The following is a 25,160-nucleotide window of genomic DNA, read 5'->3' on the forward strand; positions in this document are numbered from 1 at the left end:
ATCCAGGTCCTCATTTTACCAACCTCAGAAGGATTGAAGGCTGAATCAACATTGAGCCTGGTGAGATTTCAACTGCCAAACTGCCGGCAGTCAGCAGAAGTAGCCTGCAGTACTGCACTCTAACCACTGGGGCACTACAGCTCATATAGGAATGGGACAAACTCGCATCTCGTCAAAGGACAAATCAGCAATTCAATTATTTAAAATAAATTTTAAAATATTTTAATTTTTGTCACTCACGTTTTGTTTTTTGCATCCTTTCTTTAATTATTCTACTCCATCATTTCTTTGATATTCAGCTTAACAAGTAAATAACACGGAAAAAATATACATTTCGCCCAACCATAAAATTATATTTGCACAAACCGAAATTAAGAGCCAGACTTAGCATTATATACTTACTTTATCTCTCCCTATTGGAAGTGGCATTGCAGTGTAGAGATTTTTTCTCCCGTCAAATACTGGCTTACGATCCCCAAAGATCTGGGCTTTAAAGTGCTGCACCATGTGCTCAACTATTTCTCTGGAAACAGAGAACGATATGAACAAGGGAACTTCTGCTATTCAGATAACGTATTGAAATATAATAACAGGTGAGCAATACTTACAAGCCAAAGCAACACTTAAAGGATCGGTAGAAATCTATTCAATTTAGAGCATTTTCCATGTATTCTCTCGGAGTTCAGTACACAAGATTTATTTATTATCTATCTCAGTGTTTCTCGACCTCAGCAACTTTAAGAAGTATGGACTACAGCTCCCAGACTTCCCCAGCCAGCATGGTGCCTTGAGAATTCTAGTTGAAGTTCATGGATCTAAAAGTTGCTGAGGTTGAGAAACATCCATGAACTCAATCTGTATAGTCTGGAGGACAGAAGGAAAAGGGGAAACACGATCGAAACATTTAAATATGTTAAAGGGTTAAATAAGGTTCAGGAGGGAAGTGTTTTTAATAGGAAAGTGAAGACAAGAACAAGGGGACACAATCTGAAGTTAGTTGGGGGAAAGATCAAAAGCAACGTGAGAAAATATTATTTTACTGAAAGAGCAGTAGATCCTTGGAACAAACTTCCAGCAGACATGGTTTGTAAATCCACAGTAACTGAATTTAAACATGCCTGGGATAGTTCATTAAGTCTTTCCTGATACGTTTTATGCTTAAGACCTTCCACCATTCTTGTAGCCCGTCTTTGGACCCGTTCAATTTTGTCAATATCTTTTTGTAGGTGAGGTCTCCAGAACTGAACACAGTACTCCAAGTGTGGTCTCACCAGCGCTCTATATAAGGGGATCCCAATCTCCCTCTTCCTGCTTGTTATACCTCTAGCTATGCAGCCAAGCATCCTACTTGCTTTTCCTACCGCCCGACCACACTGCTCACCCATTTTGAGACTGTCAGAAATCACGACCCCTAAATCCTTCTCTTCTGAGGTTTTTGCTAGTGATCCCAGGAGAAATAGCTCAGCATCAAACTACATCCTTTGAAATGCACTTATTTTAAACCAAAAAGAGAGAGAGAGAGAGATGTATGAAAATATGGGGAATGGGAGGGTGGGAAAGAAAGGACGGGACTTACCTGTTAACTCTTCGAGGACATTTCTCAGGCTTTATATCCAATTCGTAATGATAGATGTCCATTTTGGGGATGTCCATTTCGAAGAAATTGGCTTGAAGTTTGATTGTTCTTCCCGAAGTACCGAAATCAGGTCGAGGGGGAGGTTTGAATGCATAGGCCGGCATTGGAGGTGGCAGTGAGGGAGGTGTGGTAAGAACTGAAAGAAAGGAAAACCAACACAAGTGATGAAAGCCGTATCTTTCTCTCCAAATCCTCCTCCATCGTTAAAGAAAGTATCGCTGCGTCCGTAAAATTGGCACCCATCTTTTGTCACGACTAACGATCGAGCAAAACCAATGCACTAAGCTAGGGTTCAAAAGAGGTTATAGTTACAAACAGTCCTCGATTTTACAACCACAATGGAGCCCCAAAATTTCTGTTGTGAAGCAAGACAAGTTGAGTTAAGTGAGTTTGGCTCCATTTTATGACCTTCCTTGCCACAGTTCTTAAGTGAACTGCTACAGTTGATAAGTTAGGAACACAGCTGTTAAGTGAAACTTTCTTTCTTTCTTTCTTTCTTTCTTTCTCATTCATTCATTCATTCATTCATTCATTTGACTTCTATGCCACCCAATCCCAAAGGATTCAGGGCGGTTTACAATAGATTAGATTTATTGGATTTATATGCCGCCCCTCTCCCTAGACACGGTGCAGCTCACAACAATGGTAAACAATACATAGTAACAAATCTAATATTTAGCAATCTAAATTACAGTTTTAGATTAAAAAGTCCAAAAAAGAAACCCCAATATATAAAAAACAAGCACACAATCGAATCATACACAAAAACTACATGGGCAAGGGAGAGATGTTTCAATTCCCCCATGCCAGACGGCAGAGGTGGGTTTTAAGGAGTTTCCAAAAGGCAAGGCGGGTGGGGGCATTCCTAATCTCTGGGGGGAGCTGGTTCCAGAGGGTCGGAGCCACCACAGAGAAGGCTCTTCCCCTGGGTCCCGCCAGACGACATTGTTTAGTCGACGGGACCCGGAGAAGGCCAACTCTGTGGGACCTAACCGGTCGCTGGGATTCGTGCGGCAGAAGGCAAAATATAAATACAATATAAATAGATACAAAGCAATAAAAAAGAAGTCGAACATTTTCAAAGACTAAAACTCCATAATTAAAAAAACCCATTTGGTATATAAAAAAGACAGTCATATTCATATACATGCACACCATTCATACAATTGGCCATAAAAGAGGTAAATTTATGGCCCCCAGGCCTGCCAGCAAAGCCAGGTCTTCATGGCCTTATGAAAGGCCAGCAGGGTGAGAGCAGTACGGACATTGGGTGGTAGTTGGTTCCATACAGCCGGGCAACCACAGAGAAGGTCCTCCCCTACGGTCCCGCCAGCCTGCATTGCTTAGTCGACGGGACCCAGAGGAGGCCAATTCTGTGAGCTCTTATTGGTCTCTGAGAGGTAAGCAGCAGGAGACGGTCCCATAAATCTGGCTTCCCCACTGTCAGGTCATAAAAGGGGATCACATGACCTGGTCATAAACATACGCCAGTTGCCAAGGGTCATAATTTTGATCACGTGACCATTGGGATTCTGCTGTAATGTTGACTATATTAGTCTGCACTTCTATTCTACTATTCTACTATATTAGTCTGCACTTCTATTCTACTAGTTTTTCTCATCATTCCTATCACCCATTTCCTCCCATGTTGACTGTATGACTGTAACTTGTTGCTTATATCCTAAGATTTTTATTAATATTGCTTCTTCATTGCTTATTTGACCCCTATGACAATCATTAAGTGTTGTACCACGATTCTTGACAAAAGTATATTTTATTTTATGTACGCTGAGAGCATATGCACCAAGACAAATTCCTTGTGTGTCCAATCATACTTGGACAGTAAAAATTCTATTCTATACTATTCTATTTTGTTTACTAGAGCAGTGTTTCCCAACCTTGGCCACTTGAAGATATTTGGACTTCAACTCCCAGAATTCCCCAGCCAGCAAATGCTGGCTGGGGAATTCTGGGAGTTGAAGTCCAGATATCTTCAAGTGGCCAAGGTTGGGAAACACTGTACTAGAGTAATAAGTTAAGCAAGCATGTCAAATCAGACCTTGGGTTAGGCCCTGGGAAATTTTTTTTGCATTCAGAAATTCCAGAAAACACAAGTAACGCTGTTTACATGATGAGTCTTATTCCCCATCCTCAGACAGCCAAACTATGCCTTTATTAATGACTCATTCAGAGAGAATTACTAATAGTTTTATCAACAGGCTATATTTGGAACTTAGAAATAAGTATATTTTAAAAGTTCCGTCGCAGTAGAACAATCACCCCAGAAGTTCGAATGTGCTCACTTTCTATTCTGTCCTTCTCGCAATGTTTTGGTTCAGCTCAGTTAAGGGACTTGAACAGAGTCAAAGAAACTCAACGGAAAGTTTTGGATGGTTGACATATACTGCAGAATCATAATTTATTTATTATTTATTTATTGTTTGGATTTATATGCCGCCCCTCTCCAAGCACTTGGGGCGGCTTACAACATATAATCCTAGGTCTAGAAAGCTTAGAACTACGACGCCTAAAACACGATCTAAGTATTGCCCACAAGATCATATGCTGCAATGTTCTACATGTCAATGACTATTTCAGCTTCAATCGCAACAAAACAAGAGCACGCAACAGATTCAAACTTAATATTAACTGCTCCAAACTTGACTGTAAAAAAAATTGACTTCAGCAACCGAGTTGTCGAAGCGTGGAACTCGTTACCTGACTCAGTAGTGTCAACCTCTAACCCCCAACATTTCTCCCTTAGACTATCCACGATTGACCTCTCCAGGTTCCTTAGAGGTCAGTAAGGGGCGTGCATAAGTGCACCAGTGTGCCTTCCGTCCTTTGTCCAATTGTCTCTCCTTATCTCATTTATCTTTTCTTCCTTTCAAATATGTTCACCTATACTTTTATATCTTTTCTTCTATTCTTTTCTTTATTTATATTATTACATATCTTTCTCTTCAATATGTATTATGTATTGGACAAAATAAATAAATAAATAAAATAAAATAAATATAAAAAGGCAATATTCATCAAAACCCAATGAATTAAAATTAGAAGTTACATCTAAAAACTAAAGAACCAATTAAAATACACACATATCCATTCAATCAACAAACCCACTATATATTCATTGGCCAGGGGGCAGAATCTAATGACCCCAAAGCTTGGCGGCATAGGTGAGTCTTTAGGCTCTTAATATGCCATACATGAAGAGGAGGGGGTCATACAATCCTGCCTGCCCCTGAGCACGCATCCAATATCCTTAGCATTTGCATAGAAATATAGAAGATTGACGGCAGAAAAAGACCTCATGGTCCATCTTGTCTGCCCTTATACTATTTTCTGTATTTTATCTTAGGATGGATATATGTTTATCCCAGGCATGTTTAAATTCAGTTACTGTGGATTTACCAACCACGTCTGCTGGAAGTTTGTTCCAAGGATCTACTACTCTTTCAGTAAAATAATATTTTCTCATGTTGCTTTTGATCTTTCCCTCAACTAACTTCAGATTGTGTCCCCTTGTTCTTGTGTTCACTTTCCTATTAAAAACACTTCCCTCCTAGACCTTATTGAACCCTTTCACATATTTAAATGTTTTGATCATGTCCCCCCTTTCCCTTCTGTCCTCCAGACTATACAGATGGAGTTTATGAAGTCTTTCCTGGTAAGTTTTATGCTTAAGACCTTCCACCATTCTTGCAGCCCGTCTTTGGACCAGTTCAATTTTGTCAATATCTTTTTGTAGGTGAGGTGTCCAGAACCTAACACAGTATTCCAAATGTGGTCTCACCAGCGCTCTATATAGCGGGTCACAATCTCCCTCTTCCTGTTTGTTATATCTCTAGCTATGCAGCCAAGCATCCTATTTGCTTTTCCTACTGCCAGACCACACTGTTCACCCATTTTGAGACTGTCAGAAATCACTACCCCTAAATCCTTCTCTTCTGAAGTTTTTGCTAACACAGAACTGCCAATACAATACTCCAATTGAGGATTCCCTTTCCCCAAGTGCATTATTTTACATTTGGAAACATTAAACTGCAGTTTCCATTGCTTTGACCATTTATCTAGGAAAGCTAAATCATTTACCATATTACAGACGCCTCCAGGAATATCAACCCTATTTCTCACTTTAGAGTCATCGGCAAATAAGCAAAACTTCCCTACCAAACCATCCCCTATGTCACTCACAAACATATTAAAAAGAATAGGACCCAGAACAGACCCTTGTGGCACACCGCTTGTAACCTGTCTCTGCTCAGAATATTCGCCATTAACAATAACTCTCTGATGTCTACGCTTCAGCCAGCTGCAAATCCATTGAACTATCCAGGGATTAAGTCCAATCTCCACTAATTTATCTATCAGCTCTTTATGTGGAACCGTATCAAAGGCTTTGCTGAAGTCGAGATAGGCAATACCCACCGCACCACCTTCATCCAACACCTTTGTGACATAGTCAAAGAAATCAATGAGATTAGTCTGACATGATTTGCCTTCAGTAAAGCCATGCTGATTTGGGTCCAATAAGTTGTTGTTTTTTAGGTGCTGATTTATCCTCTTTTTGATTAGAGTCTCCATCATTTTAACTATAACTGATGTCAAGCTAACTGGCCTGTAGTTACCAGCTTCTTCTCTTCTGCCCTTCTTGTGAATAGGCACAACACTGGCCATTCTCCAATCCTCAGGAACTTCTCCTGTTAACAAGGATTGGTTAAACAAATCAGTCAGGGGGGTAGCAATGACAAATCTGAGTTCCTTAAGAACTCTGGGGTGGATGCCATCTGGACCCATTGCCATGACCTTTGCCTGGCTGCAAAGTTTAGCAGTCAAGTCAGAATTGTGAAAACAACTGGGAAGGAGGGCCTCAGACTTCATGCAAATGCATTTCCTTCCTGCTACAACCCTTCTTTTTCAAGCTTTAGAGCAAGCACTAAAAGACAAAAAAAAAAGATATTACTTTAAAAGATAGATGACAGATAGTTCTCGACTTCTAATCATTTGGTTAACAACAGTTCAGACTTACAATTGGAAAAAGCGACTTGTGACCAGTCCTCGTACGTACGGTTGTAACAGCATCCCTCAAATTATGGGATCAAAATTTGGGCACTTAGCAACCAGCATATATTTATGATGGTTGCTGCATTCATTCCACTCGCAAAATGTGATTGCCATTTGCCAGTTTCCCACCTGGCTGGCAATAAGAGCAGCAAATTCAGCAGCAGAATAACTTCGTGATTTACTTAAGGACTGCAGCAATTCACTTAACAGTGTCAAAAAAAAGTGCCATAAAACTGGGGAGTGACACTTGTAATAACACCCTTGGCTTAGCAATGGAAATTCTGGCCCAAATTGTGGCTACAAGTCAAGGATTACCTGTGGATTTAATGCCAGTTAGGACGTGAACTAGCAATCTCCAGGACCGCCTTCTGCCACACGAATCCCAGCGACCGATTAGGTCCCACAGAGTTGGCCTTCTCTGGGTCCCGTCGACTAAACAATGTCGTCTGGCGGGTCCCAGGGGAAGAGCCTTCTCTGTGGCGGCCCCAACTCTCTGGAACCAGCTCTTTCCGGAGATTAGAACTGCCCCCACCCCGCTTGCCTTTCGTAAACTCCTTAAAACCCACCTCTGCCATCAGGCATGGGGGAATTGAGGCACACACACACACACACGGGCCTATACAATTTATGTATGATATGTTTGTGTGTATGTCTGTTTGAATAATGGGGTTTTTTAAAATTTTTAAAATTTATTAGATTTGTTATGAATTGTTTCATTGTATGCTGCAAGCTGCCCCGAGTCTACGGAGAGGGGCGGCATACAAATCTAATAAATAAATAAATAAATAAATAAATCTTTAAGAGGCACTGCCCTATGTCAGTTACAGCACACATGTGTGCGCTGGCCAGCTGATTTTCGGCCTTCAGGAGGGCCAAAGGGAGGCTGTTTTCGCCCTCCCCAGGCTTCAGGAAAGCCTCCAAAGCTTGAGAATGGCAAAAAAACACAGCCAATAGGTCTACTGGAAATCTGGAGGTTTCACTGTGCAAATGTGTGGGAGGGCAGTGGGCGGGATTGTGCACACATGCACAGGGGAGAGCATTGCATTATGGGTGTGGGCACGCAAACGCATGCTATCACACTCCCTTCTGGCACCCTATGCCATCACTGGTGTAGGGGTTTTATGGGGAAATCAATGGTGAACTACCTCCGAATACATGCCAAGAGAACTAAATGAATATATATGTCCGTGTAGACCAGAATCCCCCAACCGTGGCAACTTTAAAGCCTGGGGGCCTCGACTCCCAGAATTCCCCAGGCAGCATACCACTCCACCCCCACCTTAAAGTTGCCAAGGTTGGAAGATCCAGATGTAGACCCCCAAGACTCAAGCCTGAGTAAGATACTACCCAGGTGGAAACTAGGGAATAGCCGCCCAGAGTCTACGGAGAGGGGTGGCATACAAATCTAATTAATAATAATAATAATAATAATAATAATAATAATAATAATAATAATAATAAATAAATAAAAATAAAAATAAAAATAAAAATAAAAAATATAATAAATATAATAATAATAATAATACGAAGAAGAAGAAGAAGAAGAAGAAGAAGAAGAAGAAGAAGAAGAAGAAGAAGAAGAAGAAGAAGAAGAAGAAGAGGTCAAAAATGAGCAAGCAAAACTACTGTGGGACGTCCGACTTCAGACTGACCGAATTCTGAAGCATAACACACCAGACATTGTGATCGTGGAGAAAAAGAAAGTATGGATCATCGCAATCCCAGGAGACAGCAGAATTGAGGAGAAGCAGCTAGAGAAATTAGTGAAATACGAAGATCTAAAAATTGAACTGCAACGACTCTGGCATAAGCCCGTGAAAGTGGTCCCAGTGGTACTTGGCACGCTGGGCGCAGGGCCAAAGGATCAAAGCGGACATTTGAAAACCATCGGAATTGACAAAATCTCCATCTGTCAATTGCAAAAGGCCGCTTTACTGGGATCGGCAAACATAATTCGCCACTACATCACGCAGTCCTAGGTGCTTGGGAAGCGCCTGACTGATGATGAAATACGAAATCCAGTATAGTGATCTCGTTTCCTGTGTTGTACTGACATAATAATAATAATAATAATAATAATAATAATAATAATAATAATAATAATAATAATAATAATATTTCAGATCTCCTGTGGGACCTAGTTTTTGCTTTTTGTGTGTGCTGAAAGGGAGGAAGGGCAACTGCTATCTTCTGCAGATGCAACCCAAATACGTTTTTTCCACCTTGCCGTCTCTTCTGAAGCATATTTTCTCAAGAAATAAGAAAGGGGTAGCTAGAATTATGAGGGTCGCCCAGAAAGCAATGCACCATTTTTTTTTCATCAACCTACAGTAATGGTATGAATGTGAAACTTAGTAGATATACATTATTTGAATTGTCAGGAGTGCGGGTGTAAATTTTGCGTTTCTTCAGACAGACAGCGTCGCTGCAGCAGTGTTTCGAAATGATGTCTGTAAGTGATGTGTTATAAGCAGTGTGTAGTCATTGAATTTCTCACTGGGGAGAAAGAAACTGTTGGGAACATTCACAAACGTTTGTGTAGAGTTTATGGAGAATCTGCGGTCGACAGAAGTACGGTTAGTCACTGGGCACAGAGGGGGAGGCTATTAGAAGACAGTTCGGCAGAGAAATGGCTTGATGACCAGAACAAGGAGTGGTACCAACAGGGCATACACGCCCTTGTGTCTCGCTGGAGGAAGGCCATAGAACAGGATGGAGATTACGTGGAAAAATAGGGCGTGTAGAAGAAATATCATTTTTTTCTTCTGTGTAAACTTCATTACATTCAATAAATAATTGTTGAAGAAAAAAAATGTAGTGCATTACTTTCTGGGCGACCCTTGTACAATTTCTTCAATTTTCTGCACAACATTTTTTTGAACAACTAGGTCCAACAGGATATCTGAAATATTCCCTAGTTCCCACCTGGGCAGTATCTTAAGAATATATTATTTTCCTCTTTAAATATCTTTCTTTCTTTCTTTCTTTCTTTCTTTCTTTCTTTCTTTCTTTCTTTCTTTCTGTATGTATGTATGTATGTAATTAATTAATTAATTAATTAATTAATTTGTATGCCACCCCTCTCCGCAGACTCGGGGCGGCTCACAGCAATAGTAGAAAACAATGTGAAATACAAATCTAATATTTAAAAAACTAAAAACCCATAATTTAAAAAACACACACACAACATACCATACATAAACTATATAGGCCTGGGGAAGATGTCTCAGTTCCCCCATGCCTGACGCCAGAGGTGGGACTTAAGGAGTTTACGAAAGGCAAGGAAGGTGGGAGCAATCCTAATCTCCGGGGGGAGCTGGTTCCAGAGGGTCGGGCCTACCACAGAGAAGGCTCTTCTCCTGGGTCCCGTCAGACGACATTGTTTAGTCGACGGGACCCGGAGAAGGCCAACTCTGTGGGACCTAACTGGTCACTGGGATTCGTGCGGCAGAAGGCGGTCCCAGAGATATTCTGGTCCGATGCCATGAAGGGCTTCATCCTAGCCATATCCCGCTCTCAAACAACTTCCCAATTGTCCGTATTTTGCTAGACTACACAGAGGATCTAATTTTAATGCACATTCTGTATCTTTAGGCGGAGTCTGTCATTCCCCATGCACCAGGAACATTCCTTATCTCAAAGGAAACATTGGATGGTCTTTCTCCATATTTGCCTATCAGCTGCCAGCAGAACGGGTTTAAAACAAGACCTAGACTATTCTGCAGCATTTTCAGACTGGTGAAATTTTAGAAAAAGCTACCTGCTATTTCCATTAATATTTATACTCTCTAAGAAATCTGATGAATTTCAAACTCAAACTCAACCCAGACAAGACGGAGTGGCTGTGGGTTTTGCCTCCCAAGGACAATTCCATCTGTCCGTCCATTACCCTGGGGGGGGGGGGGGGAATTATTGACCCCCTCAGAGAGGATACGCAACTTGGGCGTCCTCCTCGATCCACAGCTCACATTAGAGAAACATCTTTCAGCTGTGGCGAGGGGGACGTTTGCCCAGGTTCGCCTGGTGCACCAGTTGCGGCCCTATTTGGACCGGGAGTCATTGCTCACAGTCACTCATGCCCTCATCAACTCGAGGCTCAACTACTGTAACGCTCCCTACATGGGGCTACCTTTGAAAAGTGTTCGGAAACTTCAGATCGTGCAGAATGCAGCTGCGAGAGCAATCATGGGCTTCTCTAAGTATGCCCATATTACTCCAACACTCCGCAGTCTGCATTGGTTGCCAATCAGTTTCTGGTCACAATTCAAAGTGTTGGTTATGACCTATAAAGCCCTTCATGGCACCGGACCAGAATATCTTCGGGACCGCCTTCTGCCGCACGAATCCCAGCGACCGGTTAGGTCCCACAGAGTCGGCCTTCTTCGGGTCCCGTCAACTAAACAATGTCGTCTGGCGGGACCCAGGGGAAGAGTCTTCTCTGTGGTGGCTCCGACCCTCTGGAACCAGCTCCCCCCTGAGATTAGGATTGCCCCCACCCTCCTTGCCTTTCGCAAACTCCTTAAAACCCACCTCTGCCGTCAGGCATGAGGGAACTGAAACATCTCCCCCTTGCCCATGTTGTTTTGGTGTTTGATTGATTGTGTGCTTGTTTTTTATATATATTGGGGTTGTTTTATGAATTTCTTAACTTAAAATTGTAATTGGATTGGTGGGTATTGGATTTGTCACTATGTACTGTTTTTGCCATTGTTGTGAGCCGCCCTGAGTCTGCGGAGAGGGGCAGCATATAAATCCAATAAATCTAATCTAAAGTTGACAGTATTTAAGAGAACGCATGTATCAGAAGCTGTCCTTCAACTAATCTCTTTTTTTATAAGGTCTTCCTTTAATGCCCCATAACAAACCAGTAGAAGCCACACACGCGGAGCAGAGCAACTTAGAAAATTTAAGACTTACATTTGCAAAAAATATATAATTTGTTACAGAAATTATAGTTATAATTTCTGTTATAAAGCTACCTCCCCAGTTTTCTATGCATCTAAACATTATAATTAGTCTACTGGTAAGATTTGAAGGGAGCTCTTCAGCCAAAGATAATTAACTTGAGTGGAAAGTACAAATTACTTCCAGCTTATTCTTAAAAACATTGGGTTTTAGTTTCCCATAAATGAAGGCTAGTTGCTAGCCAATGGACAGCAAACATTCACCAGTGGTCTCCCCCACTCCAAAAAAAACCCCAAAAACAAACCACTTAAGAGTGCCGGTGAGGTTGGCTGGTATTGATCAGACAAAACCCAAATCCATGGCCAGTCTCTCCACTTCAGAGAAATCCAGACCACCTTTGGAAACAAAGCAATTCAGAGCTCAACTGGTCAGAGATGAAACAGGCTGGCCCCAAGGCCTTGAAGCCTCCCCAAAATGTCCTCTTTTTTTTTTCTTTCTTTCTTTCTTTCTTTCTTTATTTATTTATTTATTTATTTATTTATTCTTTGTCCAATATACAATACATATGGAAGAGAATAGACATAAGTAATATATATAAAGATAGAAAGTAAAAAAGAAGAGAAGTAGATGGGAGGGAGAGAATATATATGATATAAGAGATAAGGAGAGGATATATATGATATATATATACAGTATAATATATACATATATATTTGTTTTCGTAGATTTTCACGGGTACAGGTATGACGGTCTTGGTATATTCGGGTTTCTTCCTACACGGGAAGAAACCCGACGATATCAAGACCGTCATATATATATATATATGACGGTCTTGGTATCGTCGGGTTGTCAATCCTTCTAATAATTATGATTACACCAACCAATCAGATCACTGAAACATAATCACCCAATCTATTTGCTACATTCAAACCAAATCTCCACCCCCACACTATATACTAGGAAGAAATGACAGTTGCAAACATTCCATTTTACAACAGCACGAAGCTTGGAAACTTCAGCCTGATGATGGTGAATGTGATTTCACCGAAACGTCGCATAAACATACAAAATATTACACAGGGCAAAACCCGAACTCAGAACAATCTACATACATATACCCGTGAAAATTTACGAAAACAAATATATATATATATATATATATATATATATATATATATATATATAGAGAGAGAGAGAGAGAGAGAGAGAGAGGGAGGGAGGGAGGGAGGGAGGGAGGGAGGGAGGGAGGGAGGGAGGGAGGGAGAGGGAGAGGGAGAGGGAGAGGGAGAGGGAGAGGGAGAGGGAGAGGGAGAGGGAGAGGGAGAGGGAGAGGGAGAGGGAGAGGGAGAGGGAGAGGGAGAGGGAGAGGGAGAGAATATATATGATATATGAGATAAGGAAAGACAATTGGACAGGGGACGATAGGCACATCAGTGCACTTATACACGCCCCTTACTGGCCTCTTAGGAACCTGGAGAGGTCAATCGTGGAGAGTCTAAGGGAGAAGTGTTGGGGGTTGGGAGTTGACACTATTGAGTCCGGTAATGAGTTCCACGCTTCGACAACTCGATTGTTAAAGTCATATTTTTTACAGTCAAGTTTAGAGCGGTTAATATTAAGTTTGAATCTGCTGTGTGCTCTTGTGTTGTTGCGGTTGAAGCTGAAGTAGTCGTTGACCGGAAGGACGTTGCAGCATACTTTTTTCAGTTCCCGAGAGGAGGTAGCCATTTTCGGACTGACAAAGGCAGCATCGAATGACACAAGGCCTTTTACCTATCATCTCTGAGTTAATTGTTATTGTTAATTAACACTGGTTAATTGTCCTCTTAGAAACTTCTTAATAGTGAGGACACTTAACCAGTGGAATAGCTTGCCTTTCGAAGTTGTGGGTGCTTCATCACTAGACGTTTTAAAAATAAACTGGACAGCCAATGGTCTGAAATGGTATAGGAAGTGATGGGCTACTGCCCCCACGGAGGGGGGGTGGACACGCAGTGGGGGTACTAAGTTTATGCACTATTTATTGAATACTTAATAGAGTTTTTATTGTCCTTCCTTCTCTAGTTCCTTAGTATGATCCTTAATTACTTTTAAAATAGGAAATAATTAAATACAGTGGTACCTCGTGATACGAACCCCTCGTGATACGAACCCCTCGTGATACGAACCCAGGGTTCGGAAATTTTTTGCCTCTTCTTACGAACTTTTTTCAGCTTACGAACCCACCGCAGATCGCAAAATGGCGCTCTGCTGGGCGCCGCCGCCCGGCTGTCACCTTTTAAAACAGCCGGGGGGCTTCTTGGCGTTCTCCCAAACCCGAACACGTTTCGGCCTCCAGGAAGGACGTCTTTGTGACGTCAAAGCTCCGCCCATGGAATTCCCTATTGGGATTCCCCACCTCCTTTCCAGCCTCCAGACCGGCCGAAAACGCCGCCATTGATTGCAAAAACGGCGCTCCGCCGGGTGGCGCCGCCCGGCTGTAACCTTCTGAAACAGCCGGGCGCTTCTCGGCAGATTCCGGAACCCGAACCCGAACTTCCGGGTTCGGCGTTCAGGAGAATGTCGAGAAGCCCCCCCGGCTGTTTCAGAAGGTGACAGCCGGGCAGCGAAGAGGAGAGAAACAACCTAGAAATAAGAAGAAATTTCCTGAGTTAGAACTATTGGAAGTTTTTAAGAAGAGATTGGATAACTATTTGTCTGAAGTGGTGTAGTATTTCCTGCCTAAGAAGTACTGGACTAGAAGACCCCCAAGGTCCTTTCCAACTCTATTCCATTCCATTTAAAAGAAATAATACCTCCAGAGTAATTATCTTCATGAAACAACTTGCCTTTTGGCAAATTGCTTCAAAGTGGGTGAATAAAGTAGACTTTTTTCTTCCTAACTTTTCCAAATACTTTTTTTTAAAGTACAACATAAAAGCAAGGGTGGAAAAAGATTGGTTCACATTTGGTGGGGGATGTGGTGGTACAGAGGCTTAATGACACTGGAAGTGCCAGCCAGAAATGGTCTGCACTCTGGCGGTTCGAGCCCAGCTCTTGAGACGGAGTGAGCTCCCATCGCTCGATCGCTAGCCCACCCAGCAATTTGAAAGCATGCAATATTTTGAGTTAGATCATGGCATTAACATAGCCCTTCATGGCACCGGACCGCCTTCTGCCGCACGAATCCCAGCGACCGGTTAGGTCCCACAGAGTTGGTCTCCTCCGGGTCCCATCAACTAAACAATGTCACTTGGCGGGACCCAAGGGAAGAGCCTTCTCTGTGGCGGCTCTGACCCTCTGGAATCAGCTCCCTCCAGAGATTAGAACTGCCCCCACCCTCCTTGCCTTTCGTAAACTCCTTAAAACCCACCTCTGCCGTCAAGCGTGGGGGAACTGAAACATCTCCCCCTGCCTATATAGATTTTTGTGTATGATGACTGTATGTATGTTTTTTATATATTGGGGTTTCTTGTTTTTTAGACTTTTTAAAATGTATTATTGTTATTTTAGATTCCAAATATTAGATTTGTTATTATATATTGTTTTTATCATTGCTGTAAGCCTCCCCGAGTCTACGGAGAGGGGCGGCATACAAATCTAATAAATAATAATAATAATAATAATAATAATAATAATAATAATAATAATAATAATAATAATAAAAATCAATGGGTACCACACTGCACTCGTGTGTGTGGAGAGCAGACGGCACCATTGGACCTAGCTGGACACAAAGCATTGAGACATGAAGAAAGGAAAGGAACGATTAGTGGAGGAACCCAAAAGAGCCAGCAATCCAAACACTGCTAGTTAGCTGGTGTAAAGTTACTTCTCCCCCTACAGTGCACCAAGGATAGGTGTGTAAGGGCTGAGCAGAATGAACTAGCATTCTAGGCTATCAGTACAGTACTACATTGTGTGTATAGCATGTGTAGATTTCCCTGTCACTTTACGTCATATGCTACCAAACTACCTACCTTTCTACCTACCTACCTACCTACCTACCTATCATATCTATCTATCTATCTATCTATCTATCTAATTCATCTATCTATCTATCTATCTATCTATCTACCTATCTATCTATCTTATCCATCTATCCATCTATCTATCTACCTACCTACCTACCTACCTATCTATCTAGCCAGCCATCCATCTAGCCAGCCAGCCATCTATCCATCTATCTGTCTATCCATTTAGTTTCTATAGCTACTTCTCTCAGCAAGTGTCACTAGGCAGCTCACAATTACGAAACATATTTGACTTCCTGCTGCCAAGCAGATGTCAATGACAAGCTTACAAGCTGTCATAGTTGCAGTTCTCAGGTAAGTCAAAGGCTTTATGTAAACATGGAAGAGATATCACTGACAGCCAAGGCCAGGTAAAGAACACCCAAATAACTGTTGACAAAAAATGGCCTAAGACTGAAACCCTGGGGATGGCCTGCCGGTATGGGGTTTATCTCCTGTTTTGCACTAGCTTGTATATACAGTGTTCCCTCGATTTTCGCGGGGGATGCGTTCCGAGACCGCCCGCGAAAGTTGAATTTCCGCGAAGTAGAGATGCGGAAGTAAATACACTATTTTTGGCTATGAACAGTATCACAAGCCATCCCTTAACACTTTAAACCCCTAAATTGCAATTTCCCATTCCCTTAGCAACCATTTAGATTATTACTCACCATATTTCTTTATTAAAGTTTATTAAAAAAAATATTTATTAAAGGTGGACAAAAGTTTGGTGATGACATATGATGTCATCGGGCGGGAAAAGCCGTGGTATAGGGGAAAAACCCGCAAAGTATTTTTTAATTAATATTTTTGAAAAAACGTGGTATAGACTTTTCGCGAAGTTTGAACCCGCGAAAATTGAGGGAACACTGTATACATATAAATATACATGTACACATAGAGAAATTAAATGTAATGAATGCATTCAGAATATTTATTAAACTGCTGGCAATTATAATTTAACTCAAATTCTCTCCCGATAATAAAATGTTGCTGTTGCTTCTACCGTTATTGATGTGGGGTTGAATTTTGATACCAATTGTGCTGTATTCACAGAAAGAAATTGTGACTTCAATGAGTTCTCATACATGCTTATTATATAATATGTATTAATATGAACCATAATAACTACCCCCCATTTTTATCTTCCATTTAATACTTTTCCAAAACTATCCAAGTTAGTACTTTATATCATTTCCTCTTTTCTTTAAACCACTTTTCACAAACTGACCTACTAGTATTTTCATTCATTGTGGAAAAGACAGTTTTCCATATTCACTTTTTTAAGCCCATGCTCACCTGTAGACAATTAAATCATGTTCCTAGATTTACTTTAATTCTCAGCCCTTAACATCTAAAATATTCTGAGCTGCAGTGAACAAAACCACAAGTGTTACTTCTAATGTGTGCGTCAATAGAGAGCAGGAATTTCTTCAGAGGCTGCATACTAAGTCAACATTTTCATTAATCCACCAACAACATCAGTTTCAGCAACTCAAATGCCCTCATTCTTTAAAAAGTCATCTTTCAAAGGTAAAAGCTGAATCCATCAGTTTTTATTTGATCTCATTTGTCATTTAATTGTGTATGTCCCATTCCAATTTGGAAGATTTTTTTAAGGTGTTTTGTTGCCCAATTTTGGGGCACAAAATTAGCCCACTAGAATTAAGATCACGTGACCTGTTAATGCCACTTTATAACGGCAATGGCAATCACTAAATGGGATCTTAGATATTGATTTTTATTGCAAATCATGCCTTTGGCTTTAACTTCACATTTTAGTAAGATAGAAGTGTTCTCTATCACAATAAATTTGATTGTTCCCTGGCACACAAAAAATATTTCCTGCTAAAAGGAAGGACAGTATGGTCAGTTCAGGAATAGTATGACACACAGATAACAAGATTGATTTTACCTAAGATACACACAATACCTATTCTATTCTATAACTATCTTGAAGGCCGATATACTATTGTTCACAACCTATTAACTAGAAGTTGAGTGTACAATCAGAATACAAATTTTCTGTCTTTTTTGGGCAGAGGTGTAACGGCTTGCCTTCAGAAGTTGTGGGTGCTCCATCACTTGAGGCTTTTAAGAAAAGACTGGACAACCACTCATCTCAAATTGTATAGGGTTTCCTGCTTGAGAAGGGGATCAGACTAGGAGACCTCCAAAGTCCCTTCCAACTCTATTATTCTGTTACATATAAGCTTCTTCAGTTTTGATGAACAGTGGGGAAATTTTTTGAACTGAAGAAGTTTCCTGGGTGAGAAGTGAAATATTTTCAAGGGGAAAAAAAGTCCAGTTTTTGGAAAGCACCTATGGGATTTTGCCTTGCCCTGGATGAATGATGGCATAAGGTCTTCTGCCTTGGGCAGGGGGTTGGACTAGATGACTTCCAATGCCCCGTCCAGCCCTATGATTCTATGTTTCCCCAGAGCAAACTACCCATTACTATAAATCAGAGGTCCTCAAACTTGGCACCTTTAAGACTTGTGGACTTCAACTCCCAGAATGTTGGCTGGAGAATTATGGGAGTTGAAGTCCACAACTCTTAAAGTTGCCAAGTTTGAAGACCTCTATTATAAATGGTTCTGTGACTTCAGTTTCCATACATGGAATATTTTGTTCAGATGAACAAAGCAAGTAATCGATTGTAAATTATTTTTGAGGGTCTGTATTATTACCCACAACTCACCTCCCATGCTGGAGGTTTGAGGTTTCTGGATTGACATAAATGGCAGAGAGGTATCTAGTTAAAGGCTTCAATCTCTTTGCCGCCAGATCAGTAGCTACCTTGGCCTCAAGGGAGAAAAATGATGAAGCAGCATTTTAATGATAATGGCAAACTTCTTGATCCCTTCAATAGTTTACAATTCTATTTTATATAGACACACACACACACACACACACACACACTTGAAAGAGAATTCTATCAATGTATAACGAGTACACCTTTCACCCACGCAAAAGACACATTATGAAAAATGAACCTATGTTTTACAATGTATATTTTATATGCAACTGTATATAATACTTATAAATGGTACAAGGCATAAATGTCGCATATACTCCAATTTCTTCCCTCAGATTCTTTTAATTTTTTTTCCAAAAAAAAAAAGCAGGAAAATGCGGGAATTTTTTCCATTTTCAATATTTCTAGAGATTTTGCCTCTCTAACTTGGGAAAGGATAGACAGTTCCTCCCAATGAATCAAGTCCTCTAGTACAGTGTTTCCCAACCTTGGCAACTTGAAGAGATCTGGACTTCAACTCCCAGAATTCCCCAGCCAGCATTTGCTGGCTGGGGAATTCTGGGAGTTGAAGTCCGGATCTCTTCAAGATATCAAGGTTGGGAAACACTGCTCTAGTACATGGGTCACTAACCTTTCAGATCTGGGGGACCACACTAAATTCATAATTTTAAATCCCATGGACCACTAATTCAATTCAATTCAATTTATTAGATTTGTATGCCGCCCCTCTCCGAAGGCTCTACCTGATGACAGGCTGGGTGACTGTGGCTATATTTATTTATTTATTATTTTATTTTATTTATTGGATTTGTATGCCGCCCCTCTCCGGAGACTCGGGGCGGCTAACAGCAATAATAAGACAGCGTATAACAATAATCCAATACTAAAAACAATTAAAACCCATTATAATAAAAAAGCAAACATACATATAGACATACCATGCATAAAATTGTAAAGGCCTAGGGGGAAAGTGTATCTCAATTCCCCCATGCCTCGCTGCAGAGGTGGGTTTTAAGTAGCTTACGGAAGGCAAGGAGGGTGGGGGCAATTCTAATCTCTGGGGGGAGTTGGTTCCAGAGGGCCGGGGCCGCCACAGAGAAGGCTCTTCCCCTGGGTCCCTGTGTGGGACCTAACTGGTCGCTGGGATTCTTGCAGCAGAAAGCGGTCCCTGAGATAATCTGGTTCATGTACTGACTGGGAATGGCCAATCTGAGGTCACTTACGTCGAGGGGTACCTCACCGGCCTCTACTCACCCCTCTCTTCCCAGCCACTCCTCACCTGCCCATCCAGGCTTTTTAGGGCCTCAACAGGAAGCAGTTATCGGAGCTAAGAGCCTCAGTTGTGCAGTGGTTAGAGTGCAGTACATAGAAACATAGAAACATAGAAGTCTGACGGCAGAAAAAGACCTCATGGTCCATCTAGTCTGCCCTTATACTATTTTCTGTATTTTATCTTAGGATGGATATATGTTTATCCCAGGCATGTTTAAATTCAGTTACTGTGGATTTATCTACCACATCTGCTGGAAGTTTGTTCCAAGGATCTACTACTCTTTCAGTGAAATAATATTTTCTCATGTTGCTTTTGATCTTTCCCCCAACTAACTTCAGATTGTGTCCCCTTGTTCTTGTGTTCACTTTCCTATTAAAAACACTTCCCTCCTGGACCTTATTTAACCCTTTAATATATTTAAATGTTTCGATCATGTCCCCCCTTTTCCTTCTGTCCTCCAGTACTACGATCTCTGCTGATCACCAGCTGCCAGCATTTTGGCAGATCGAATCTCAGCAGGCTCGAGGTTGCTTCAGCCTTCCAGCTTTCCAAGGTCAGTAAAATGAGGACCCAGATTGTTTGGGGCAATATGCTTACTCCCTATAAACCGCTTAGAGAGGGCTGTAAAGCAATGTGAAGCGGTATGTAGGTCTAAGTGCTATTGCTATCGCTAAGCAGCCACCATGAGAAAGAATTGGCAAAACAGCTCAATTCAAATTGGATCTGACCCAGGAGGAGGCTCAGCAGAAGCACCTCACTGAGGACTACAAGCATAGGCTTTCCAAGCACAGGGAAGACCTGCGGGAATGCAAGGCCAGGTACTGGTGCCTGGAGGTGCAGCGGGCTGAGATGGTCAGCCAGTTCCAGGCCTACTGGAAAGAGGCCCTCTGGTTCTTTGCCACTAGTGGTGCTTCCCTCCAGCCTTCACCCAAATCCCTGTACCAGGAGGCTGAAGTAGACCCCAAATCGGAAGTTCTGCCCCCCTCTGATTCACGCAAGAGAGGAGGGGATCACTTTAATCTCCAGGGCACCGGAGGGCCGGACGAGGAACAACGGCTGGAAGCTGACCAAGGAGAGATTCAACCTGGAAATAAGGAAGAACTTCCTGATGGTCAGAACGATCAACCAGTGGAACAACCTACCAGCGGATGTTGTGAACTCCAATACTCTGGACATTTTAAAGAGGAAATTGGACTGCCATTTGGCTGGGATGCTATAGGGTTCCTGCTTAGGCAGGGGGTTGGACTTGATGACCCACATGGTCCCTTCCAACTCTAACAATAAATGAATAAAAATAAATAAATAAATAACACAAAAAGACCCTGAAGGGGGATTCTCTCTGCAGCAACATTGCATGTATCCGGCCCAGGGGCCGTAGTTTGAAGACTCCTGATTTAATGCAATATTTAAAAATGCAAATAATTTTTCTGCGGACCAGCAAAATTTTCTCATGGACGCCAGTGGTCCACAGATCAGCAGTTGGTGACCATTCCTCTGGAAAGGTTATCTTTCACCGCCAACCCTGAGACCACTAAGCACTTCAGGTCACAATGGTGTGCAACTTCAAATCTTATGCTCCAAGCCAATGCATTCAAAAACATTCACCACTTATGTTTTGGGAAAACCGGATGGCTCCAATTTTTGAGACGTCCAGTTGCAGACTCAAAGTGCTGACTTCTGCAAATCTTCAACTACAAATCCTATTTGAGGGGTTTTTTTTGTTAAGCTTTGCTGGAGCGGTTCCTCACACAAAAATGCCCCAGTAGAGAATCAAACAAGCCACAACCACGCTGCGACTCTGAAAAGCAGCTGCTAAGGAAGCAAACCCTGTGTCAAATTTATGGTTGGCCTGAAAGCTTTTTTAACTCATGGCAAAAGTCCACAAAAAGAAAAATGCAGCCGAGATGATCACCCGGGGCCAGCTCAGAATAAGGCGAGATTTTTTTTTAGCAGTGTTGTTTTGTTATGTCCTACAACGTCACATGCATTGGCACAACCATCTTTCTGGATGTGCAGATGAATGTGGGAACGCTGCAACAGCCATAAGTTTAAAGTTCAGTCGCAAGTGGTCATTAAACAAGGACTAACTTTGGTTGTGAAGGTGCTGGACTAAGAGAAGGGAGATTCCTCAGAAGCTGTTTGCCATGACTTTGGTCTAGTTGATCTCTCACACCCCAAGAACCAGCAACTCTGCCAGATGGACAGGTCAGCTGTGAAAAACTCTTGATGTCTCCTTATACTTGAGTTGAGCAGTCAGGAATCGGAGAATGGCTTGACACGTTTATCCATTCCAGACTGAGTCAAAGCTGGGAAGCCCTAGCAACAGAGGTGTGGCATTTCAGTTCTGACTGACTCAGTCCAATCAACTGAACAGACAAGGTCAACCCATTCCTGGATGCTATCTCAACTCACTATGGGGAATGCAGGTTTCCCACAGAAGCTGATGGGCATAACTTTGGGACAGTCACTCTCTCACACCCCAAGAACCAGGCAGTCCAGTGGTAAAGGCTGGCGTCTTGATCCAGAGTGACTTAGTGGTCTCCCATCTTCTAGTACCTTCTCAGCCATGGACATATATCCTAGGACAGTGATGGTGAACCTAAGGCACGGGTGCCACAGGTGGCACACTGAGCCATATCTGCTGACATGTGAGCTGTTGCCCTACCTCAACTCCAGCATGCATATGCACACCGGCCAGCCTCGCATGGAGGCTCTGGGATGGCATTTTTGGCTTCTGGGGGGCTTCCGGGGGGATGGGGGTGGACGTTTTCACCCTCTCCAGGCTCCAGGCAAGTCTCTGGAATCTTGGGAGGGTGGAAAACGGGCCTAACGGGCCCACCAGAAGTTGGGAAACAGGCTGTTTCTGGCCTCCAGAGGGCCTCCGGGAGGGCAGGGGAGGCAATTTTCACCCTCCCCAGGCATTGAATTATGGGTGTGGGTACTCATGAAGGCGCGATAGTTTTTGTGCACACGCTTTCGGCACCCGAGGAAAAAAGGTTCGCCATCACTATCCTAAGAGAACTAAGTCTCTCCCTGTCAACCTTATGCTGGAAAGTCAAAAAACACTGACCTACCAAAACCTATTGGGGCAGCATGGCAGATTATGTCCATAGCTCTTCAGGAAGAGGTCATTATCCTCTGAGAGATTAATCCAGGCTTATAATACATATGAAATCTAAAGTATAAAATATGACTGTACAGGAGTATCAGTAATCAATAGTTTTAAATTCCAAAACTGTGACAATTAAGTGCAGCTTACAACCTATATTTTTACAGCATGGAAAATTTAAAAAAAAAACCTATGGTTGGGAGGCCATACTAAAGGGAGAATTTCAGACACAATGTAAAACAGAAGATACCATATATAGCAGTCAAATCTTGTTTTTGTAATCCAGAAGCAGTCCTGTTCTAACTTAGGCAGTGATGTTCATTAAAACCACCAACAGAACAGGATTTACGGCTCCTGATCAGTGTGAGTGAAAAGTTATTCTAATAGGAGAAGGTTGAAACAACAAAAGGTAAGTTTAACAACTTGCTTAATTTAGAATTCCCTGCGTGTACGATTCTCTGGTCTAGCCACCTCTTTTGGACAACCTAATTTAGATAATACTTATGGTGTTCGAGCAAACAGAATTCATACGGCCATCATGCAACTAACTGATGGTTGGGCATCTATCCAGTAGTGTCACTACATTTTAGGACAATCAATTTCATGGATCATGTTGCGAGAAATACTTTCTTCCAAGTCTTATGCCAATCAATTTCACCAGACAGTCTCTGGTCCAAAGAAGCACCAATCTCATGATCGGTGAAATTCTATCTTAAAAACCACTTTGTCAACTTCAAATGTAAGCCCATTAACCACATGGCAACCCTCAAGATACTGCTCAACCATGGTTCCCAGTTGTCCCAGCTAGCATGGGCAATGGTGAGGGAAGATGGAAGTTGGAGTGTGACACATCTGGGAAGTCGTGGCTCCTCATACTATTAGGAAAGAACTTTCCCACCATGCAGCCTTAACTTGGAAACCAGCTATCTATCCTTCAAAGTAGAGCAGGTTAGCAGACAGATTCTGGAGGACTGGAAATATCCTTTATTACAACCCAATCTTGCAAGTTTGCCCATGTCTTCCCTTCACTCCCTCTTATACCCAAGGAGTCAGGAAAGTAGGAGGGAGCCGCACAGAATTCCTTCGTAATACTCTCCCACTTTTCTGGATCTAACACAAGTTTATTCTGATTTCCTAAAAACATTCCTTCTCCAAGGGCATCTCCCTCACTTCTTGTATCAGCTAGCAATTAAGTCACCATTCTGGATTTCAACCCTGTCTTTGTCTTTCACCACAAGGAAAATCGTATTCTACCCAGGTAGGCTCCTTAATCTTCCCACCCATGGTCTTAAAGCAGTGTTTCCCAACTTTGGCAATTTGAAGATATCTGGACTTCAACTCCCAGAATTCCCCAGCCAGCAAATGCTGGCTGGGGAATTCTGGGAGTTGAAGTCCAGATACCTTAAAGTTGCTAAGGTTGGGAAACACTGTCTTAAAGGACCTGCGATTTCCATTGGCAAACTTTCTTCATATACCCTTCCTCCATTGACTGACTTAGCCTTGTACTTGACCCTTTTGGAACCGTTTCACTTCTCTAGCATGTTTATCTAGTTAACGTCCAAAGTTATGAAGCATACTGTTTTGGGGACAACCCAGCCCTAGGAAATCAGAAAGTATCCCTTGATCTTCTTCAAATGGTTCTTCCCTGTTCCCATCTCAGCTTTAATTTCAGAATGCTTGATCTGGGCAACATCAACTGGCTGTTGAATAAAACACCAATTGGGCATTTAAAGTTGGACCAATCACCTTCTCTTAGAGGTGGCCACAAGATTGCCATAAGCAACCTCTACAGGAAATAATATCCCTCTTTAAGATAGCTACAGCAATCCCAATATAATTCCTAAAAGAATATTTGTTATCACACAATCATTATGCAGAGGTAATTGAAAGAGTCTTCGGATTGGGGCGGCATACAAACCTAATACGTAAACTGTAACTATAAACTATAACTATTTATTATGAATTATACTTAAAGGACACCCAACTCTAAGTATAGACCTACTTTTTAAAAGCAGTAGGTATATTGGAGGGGGGGGTAGGAGAAAGAAAAATAACCGAAACTAACAGAAGAGAATAAACTGAAAGCATAATTTAGCCGAAATAAAATACCTAAAAAAGTAAACAAGACCAAAGAAAAAGGGGATCAACTATGTATCGATAGAATATTTGCAGCTCAAGGCTGTACCCTAGAGTCCTTGTTTATCTTTTAAACTTGATGGTTTTCTTGCACATGTTTTATTACTCAATTAAGTCCCCACCACGACCACCACAACAAACCCTAATGTTTATTAAACTTACATCCTGCCCATCTCACTGTTTAAGCAACTCTGCTAATCATCCCTTCCCAACCCCACTTTTCCCAAAATAGTTTTTGAAGGAGGAGGAGGAAGAGGAAGAAGGAGGAAGAGAAGGAAGGA

At 41.9% G+C, this 25,160-nt stretch overlaps 1 protein-coding gene across 2 annotated transcripts in view; it reads right to left on the reverse strand.

Moving 5' to 3' along the window:
- The window catches only part of AGO2 (argonaute RISC catalytic component 2), a 71,385-nt gene that overhangs the window by 44,314 nt on the left and 1,911 nt on the right, over window positions 1–25,160 (reverse strand). For both annotated transcript variants that reach the window (XM_070748350.1, XM_070748349.1), the window contains exons 2-3: window positions 1,577–1,772; window positions 403–523 (exon numbers count right to left, since the gene is read on the reverse strand). In XM_070748350.1, the coding sequence (XP_070604451.1) occupies window positions 403–523; window positions 1,577–1,772 (317 nt within the window). The remainder of the gene's footprint in view (window positions 1–402; window positions 524–1,576; window positions 1,773–25,160) is intronic.

The sequence above is a fragment of the Erythrolamprus reginae genome, chromosome 3 (assembly GCF_031021105.1).
Source record: "Erythrolamprus reginae isolate rEryReg1 chromosome 3, rEryReg1.hap1, whole genome shotgun sequence".
NCBI lineage: Eukaryota > Metazoa > Chordata > Lepidosauria > Squamata > Dipsadidae > Erythrolamprus > Erythrolamprus reginae.